Here is a 6,441-nt window from a genome sequence, read left to right as displayed (position 1 = left end):
CGTCATTGATTGCCGCATGTGCTGGCTGCTCGTGGACTTAAACACATGTCGCGTGGTGGCCGATCTGGAAAGTATCATCAGAGAGAAGTTTGAGTTCAGCCGGGGAAGCATCCTTAACCTCTTCATAGAGGACTGCTACCTGCCCCACACAGAGAGCGTCTATGTGGTGCGGGACAACGACAGCGTGAGGTGCGTCTTCATGGACACTTTGTTGTATTGCTAGTGAGAGCAGTGGAAAGTAACTGTACATTTACTGAAGTACTGCACTTGAGTACTGTGAGATATCAGTACTTATCTATATTGTTGATCCTTGGTGGGAAGTTCACAAGCTGCCCAGCACCAATTCAAATTATAAGCATATAAGGTAGTTAACATTACCTCCACCTTCACCAGCTGCAATACTGGGCTAAATGTGATGAACACAGTAATGCATCAGTAATTATAATCCAATAATTTAGGCTACATTGATGTGAAATGTGCCATCCTGCATAGTGAGAATGTCCATTGAGGTTTTGGTGACTAATTCTGTTCATACCAAGATTAATTTTAGGGTTTGATGATCTGAAAAAACATATTCTTTGCTTTACATAGGTTCTTTTTGTTTAGAATGTGTGTGGTGAAATTATTTTTTAGGCTGGTGTATATAATGTGATCAGAGCATGGCCACTACACCAGACATGGTGCTCTTTTTCTGGCCTTGTCAGTGCAGTGGTCCTGTTTGTTTGTCCATGCCACTTGATAAAAACTGATATTGTGACAACATTTTCTCAAGTTTCACTTACTTTATCTAGAGAGTTCAGCTGTTTTTAATGGTCTACCAATTTTTATGGTTATAGCTCAAGTTATGTGGCTGAGGTGACAAAATATTTGAAGATGTTAGACTCATCCATTCAAATATGTGTTGTTTGCCAGGGTGAAGGTGCACTCGCTGGTGCAGGTGAATGGGCACAGTAGCTGTCCAGATACTTTAAGTAAAAGCTGCAGAAAGAGAGAGAGACCCACAGCAGAAAATGGAGTAAATGTGGAATGGAAGGAGAAAAAGAGGAAAAAAGGGAGTGAGAAGAGCCTAGAGGGGGACGCTAAGCAGGGTTCAGGTGATGAGAGGAATAAGAAGTCGCAAGAAAAGCACACAGAGAAGAAGAAGAAAAAGAAGAAGAAGACAGAGGAAAATGGCCCTTCTGCCACCCCCAAACCAAGTGCTTCTCCCAAAAAAACTTTAACTGGTGTCAGCCAGCCAGAAAAAAACACCAAGAAGCCCACAGCAACACAAACAAAAACAAAAAATGTCTCTTCTTCAGATTCCAGTAGCAGTGTAAAAATCCCACCAAAAAACAAACCTTTAACCTCTACACCTCCCAAAGTTAGAACAAAAAATAACTCAAAATCTCAGCAGCCTACTCCAGTCCCTGAGTCCACAAACTGCTCACAGAAACAGGCTGCTAGTATAGGTGTGCCTCATCACAACAAAGTTGTGGAGCCTCATACCTCAGACAATGAAGAGGAGGTTGAACTGGTAGTGCGAAGACTGAGGCAGCAGCCAGAATGCGGCGTGGGTACTCAATCTTGGAGAAGCTGCAGTCTGGGAAAAACCAGGTACGGTAGTCCTGGAGAGATGGGAAGGGGTGTAGGTAGAGGGGCCATCAAAGACCACAGTGGCAGCCAAGAGTCCATCTATAATGAAGCCATGGAGCCATCCTACCATACTGATTCTCTGACCAACGTGTCTGTGGGCATCCAGGTATGTCTGCATTTGTCTGCACCTACCTATTATACATGTGTGTCTCTGGGATTTCATGACTAGTCTAGTCACTGTATGATTCTTTAACACTTTCTTACACGCTTCAAATTAGTTTGATATTTTACTACACTAACTGTATCCTAAAAGTGGCCATTCTTTTATTGTCTCCCAACAAGAGAAATTTAATGGGTGTGTGCATTAAAGTGCCTTAAATAAGTAATTGATGGCTGCGTAGATGACATCATGTTAAAAGGGGTGAAAGCTACACATCCCAAGCAGAATTTCAGCATCTTCACCACCTTATAATTCATGCAGAAAACATGGAAATAAAGAAACCATTAATGGGCGGACATTGTGCCGCAGCTGAAAGCACCTTTTTGCCCTTCTGGCAGTATACTGGGATAAAAAACTGAAAAAAGCTAATGAAAGATATTAGGTAATATACAGTATAATATAACATGAACAGATGATGGATCTTCATAACCATTTGCATGTACACACAGAATGTGCTACATTTCCATAACTGTTGTGAGATCGACATAGTTTTACCTGTAAGAATGTCTCACTCTGTTGGAGTTGTTGGAATGACAGAGAAGCACTCGTTTCACTGTAATTACTCAGTGGTGATACAGAGTGATGCCTCTTTACCTCACAAACTACTTCAGCTAACAGCAGATGGAGTGTTGTCTGTTTGTCTGCCAGCTGCAGCGAGGTCACAAACCCAACAAAATCCATTTTCATTTTGTCCTGTTATCACTTTAAGTCATAGAGTTAACGTTAGTTAGCAACAGCTGGTATAACTCCAGCGGTTGTCATTTTAAGCAGAAACGGCAACAGTCAGCAGAAGCTGCTACCTGACCACACAGAGCTTTGCTAACAAGATAGTAGGTGTCACTGGCACTGCTGTGTGGCAACAAGGGCGGGACAAACTTACAAATATTTGAATGGTCAGATATTTGGGTCTAGCCCTAAAGAAATTGATTTGTACTTTGATTATTTAGTTCAGTTCATGTTTCATCCATTAACATGGTGGGGGCATGATTAATGATCTGTACTGCAACCAGCCACCAGGGGGCGAGCAAGTCGCAGTGGCTTCACCTCTGGGAGCTGTCACAATGTCTATCCTATATACAGTCAGTGGTCTTTCCTAGGTCATAATCTTTGATTGGCGGTACAATCACATCTCTCTCAGTGTATTTCCTGTCTATTATGAAATACTGTATGAAAAGAGATGAGGATTAACAATCTCTTGTCTTCCTGCATGTGTCTGTGTGTAGAATGGAGCTGAAAGTGCTCCCAAACCAGACTACAGCTCTATGCCCCTGCTGGCTGCCCCTCCACAGGTGGGACAGAAGATCGCCTTCAAGGTAAGCCTGTTCAGGTTTTATTAGTTTAACTGGGTTACTGTACATTATTGCTGGCAAACTGTCAATACAAGTCAGTATTATTGATCAGTCACAGATAATGAAAAGTGACACTGCATGTCTGTTTATTTCTTTCTCTTGAAAATAATAAGCATCTGAATGCATGTCAGCCATAGAGCCCAACATCCTTTGGCAATATTCATTACATGGCCATGAGCACACAGCGTTTTACCTTAGCACTGGGGTTTATTGTTGCAGTTTCAGAGTAAAACTATTCACAGCCTTCATAAAATCCAGAGCTCTGAGCAGATCTGTGAAGCTAACAGCTAATTCTGCATTCTGAACTAACAGGCAGGTTTCCTTCATGGCATAAATATAATTGGTTTTCAGGTAGGTAGGTAGGACTTTATTGATCCCACAATGGGGAAGTTCCTGTGTTCCAGCAGCCATAGAGAGCAGCAACTAAACACCATAAGAACAAACACCATACACATATCTTGAGAAACAGATTCCAAAAGTTTTTACTTTAGTGATTTGTTGCACAAAAAAACAGCTTTTTAAAAATGAAAGGAGCTCAGAGAGCTGTTGTGACAGACTGGTGTTAGCTTGTTCTCAGCTGGCTAGCATGTTAGCAGTTAGCTTACCAGGTACCAATTTGTCCCTACGTCATGAAGCACTCATAAATGAAAATTTCTTTGGCACTTTCGGGAGCAATTCTTAATCAATGCTAAAATGACTGTTAGTTGTAGCCTTAAAAGCTAGTTTCTTATGTTGCTTTAAGATAAACTGTTCATTTTACATCTAAGAGTGTAAGCAGTAATAAACCGGGTCGATGATTGTGTCTTCCATTAACACACATCTGCCATCAATAAAAGGAAATGCAGTGGCATCAGTTCATTTAGTGAACTTTGTGTTCAGTTGTAATGTTCATTTCCTGACACAGTTCTTTTGTGTGTGGGTGTGTTCACAGCTGCTGGAACTAACTGAGAACTATACTCCAGAGGTATCAGAATATAAGGTGAGTGTATCACTTCTGCTGCAGTAATCTGAAATGACTATTGAGCTCAGGTTGTTGGGAAGGATGTTGAAGAGATGATCTTATGGAAGTCTTAGCTGTTCGTTCATACTGGAATCACCACCCCAACTGTGTACTTTTCAGGAGGGGAAGATTGTGAGCTTTGACCCAACTACCAAACAGATTGAGCTGGAGCTATTTCATGTCTCTCAAGGTAGGGATCATTTCACTGCTGACACACTAATAATCCCATTTTAAAATATTATATTTCACAGTTTTCCCATACAGTGGCACATCGTTAAAATAACAATTAAGATACCATAGTAAATGATGTATATCGCACACCCCTAGTTCAAAGTTAATGCATCAATGTGTACGATTAGCTTTCCTTTGAAAACGGTGCAGGAAATGTTCTTTTAAAGAGGCAGTTAGTAAAGATTGGTGGACTCACACTGCTACTTTACTTTGCATGCACAGACATTTCTAAATAACACTGTGGACCTACTATGGATATAGAGTATTATGATTAGGGGTCAAACTTTATGGTTCCTCATGAAATTCCTACAGTATCATGATGTTTTGGAGGAATTCCACACACAAAGATCAGTGACTTGGACACGGTATGAGTAATGGAATTTTAAATGTAATTTACATTGTACAATATTTTCCTAATAGGTAACACACATTTGCAGTTATTCCTACCTTTCTGCTTCTCCCTCAGCTCCTGTGGAACCTGGGAAGTTTGACCTGGTCTATCAGAATCCAGATGGCTCAGAGAGAGTGGAGTATGCAGTGTCCAGAGGTGCTTGGGTAAGCCTTAGCATATAACTGCTACTTTATTACTGACTGAAATTCATAGAATGGTTTAACCCCCAAGGCCAACGAGGAAGGTTTCAAGGGATTCCACAGCAAAATGTGTGATGATCTTATTTTGATGAGGCTTAAAGTTTTATTAATAATTTTTTTTTGGCCACTAGGGGCAGTATAACAGGCTGCAAACACTGTCTGATAAATACACTTATAAAGTTGCTATGGTGAATGTCTTAACAAACAATTTACTCACTGAGCAGCCACTGAGAAACATAAACATTAATTTAAAGTCATGTCTCTGTCCACCTGCTAATGTAACATTGGCTCACTCTGTTATAGCTCTCTTTTGGTCTCTACTAAGTTCATAGAAAACTATCTGGTTGTTTAGCTACAACATTGTGCACCAACAGCTAGTTGCTGTTTGGTGCAGGACAGGTAACACACATTGGATTTATGAGAGTGTTTATCAGCTAACATCAAAATGTTGATTAACCTAGCTTTAAAGTTCCAGACCCCCCCCAAACTATTTTATTGTTTAGGTGAACTCAAAATGTTCTGCCAGACCAGTTAGAACAGTTTTCATTATTTCACATGACCTTTTCTCAATTATTGAAGTGTGTGGGGCTCAGTCGTAAACTGATATCATCAAACAACTGCATAATTTTCACCTGTGTACTGTTTTTGGTATCATTTCCTGTAGTACTTAGATCTTGTTTTAATCGTAGTGTAATCATAGATATAGTAATGTCTCTGCTTTCCTCCCACAGGTGACAGAACGGTGGGATTCCCTACTAGAACCAAGACTAATCATCTAAATCTGGCCAAACTGAATTTGTACATCCAGCTGGTCTGGCTAGATGGTTTTAGTTTTTTTTCTTGTTAATTTTATTTCAGGATCAATTCACCCTGTACTCGAAGGCCAAACTGGGAGTAACTGTTTCACATGGCATATGACAGCTACGGTATTTCCTAATGATTGATTATCTTGTCTGTGATTCTATATAAGTCATCACTTTGAACTGAAGAGCTACTGCACAGTACAGGTGTAAATATGAAATGTTTCTAAGTGTTTTAAATTGGGTTAAATGAGAAATGCTGTTATTTTACCTTAATATGTAGATGGAGTTTGTGATTGTTTATGGTTTTACATTTTGTACAGAGATGTGACTGGATATCAATCTTGTATAAACTGTTTTCTAATAAAACACTGCATCATCTGCTTTGACTTGTATCAATTTGTATTATTCTAAGGTGGAAATGACTTTTTGGAAGCCCATTCCTGCAATGAAAAGGAAAGAAGTGGTTGAAATGGAAGGAATCTGAGAAATAGGAAGTAGTCATTGTCGGTCAAAATGATGATACCAAAGTCAAAAGTGCAGCATATAATAGTCCTATGTCAAAGTTATGAGATGGTAAAATACAGTTTTTAGAAAGTCAAAATTTGGACTTACTACATAAAAATGATGAAATATTAATGTCACTTGTTGTGTCCTAAATCTTTATCTTTACCGCTT

The 6,441-nt window shown here is 39.7% G+C and overlaps 1 protein-coding gene across 1 annotated transcript; it reads left to right on the top strand.

Moving 5' to 3' along the window:
• The first annotated feature begins 6 nt into the window (after nt 1-6).
• coil (coilin p80) lies at nt 7-6,144 on the top strand. Its single transcript, XM_020608345.1, has 7 exons — nt 7-189; nt 913-1,738; nt 3,016-3,105; nt 4,073-4,120; nt 4,262-4,331; nt 4,839-4,927; nt 5,695-6,144. The coding sequence occupies exons 1-7, from the start codon at nt 17-19 to the stop codon at nt 5,740-5,742; spliced, it is 1,344 nt and encodes a 447-aa protein (XP_020464001.1). The 5' UTR covers nt 7-16; the 3' UTR covers nt 5,743-6,144.
• The last annotated feature ends 297 nt before the right edge of the window (nt 6,145-6,441 follow it).

This window comes from Monopterus albus, unplaced genomic scaffold (genome assembly GCF_001952655.1).
Source record: "Monopterus albus unplaced genomic scaffold, M_albus_1.0 scaffold92.1, whole genome shotgun sequence".
NCBI lineage: Eukaryota > Metazoa > Chordata > Actinopteri > Synbranchiformes > Synbranchidae > Monopterus > Monopterus albus.
Note: the sequence above shows the minus strand (reverse complement) of the source record. Positions and strands in the feature narration are given on the sequence as shown.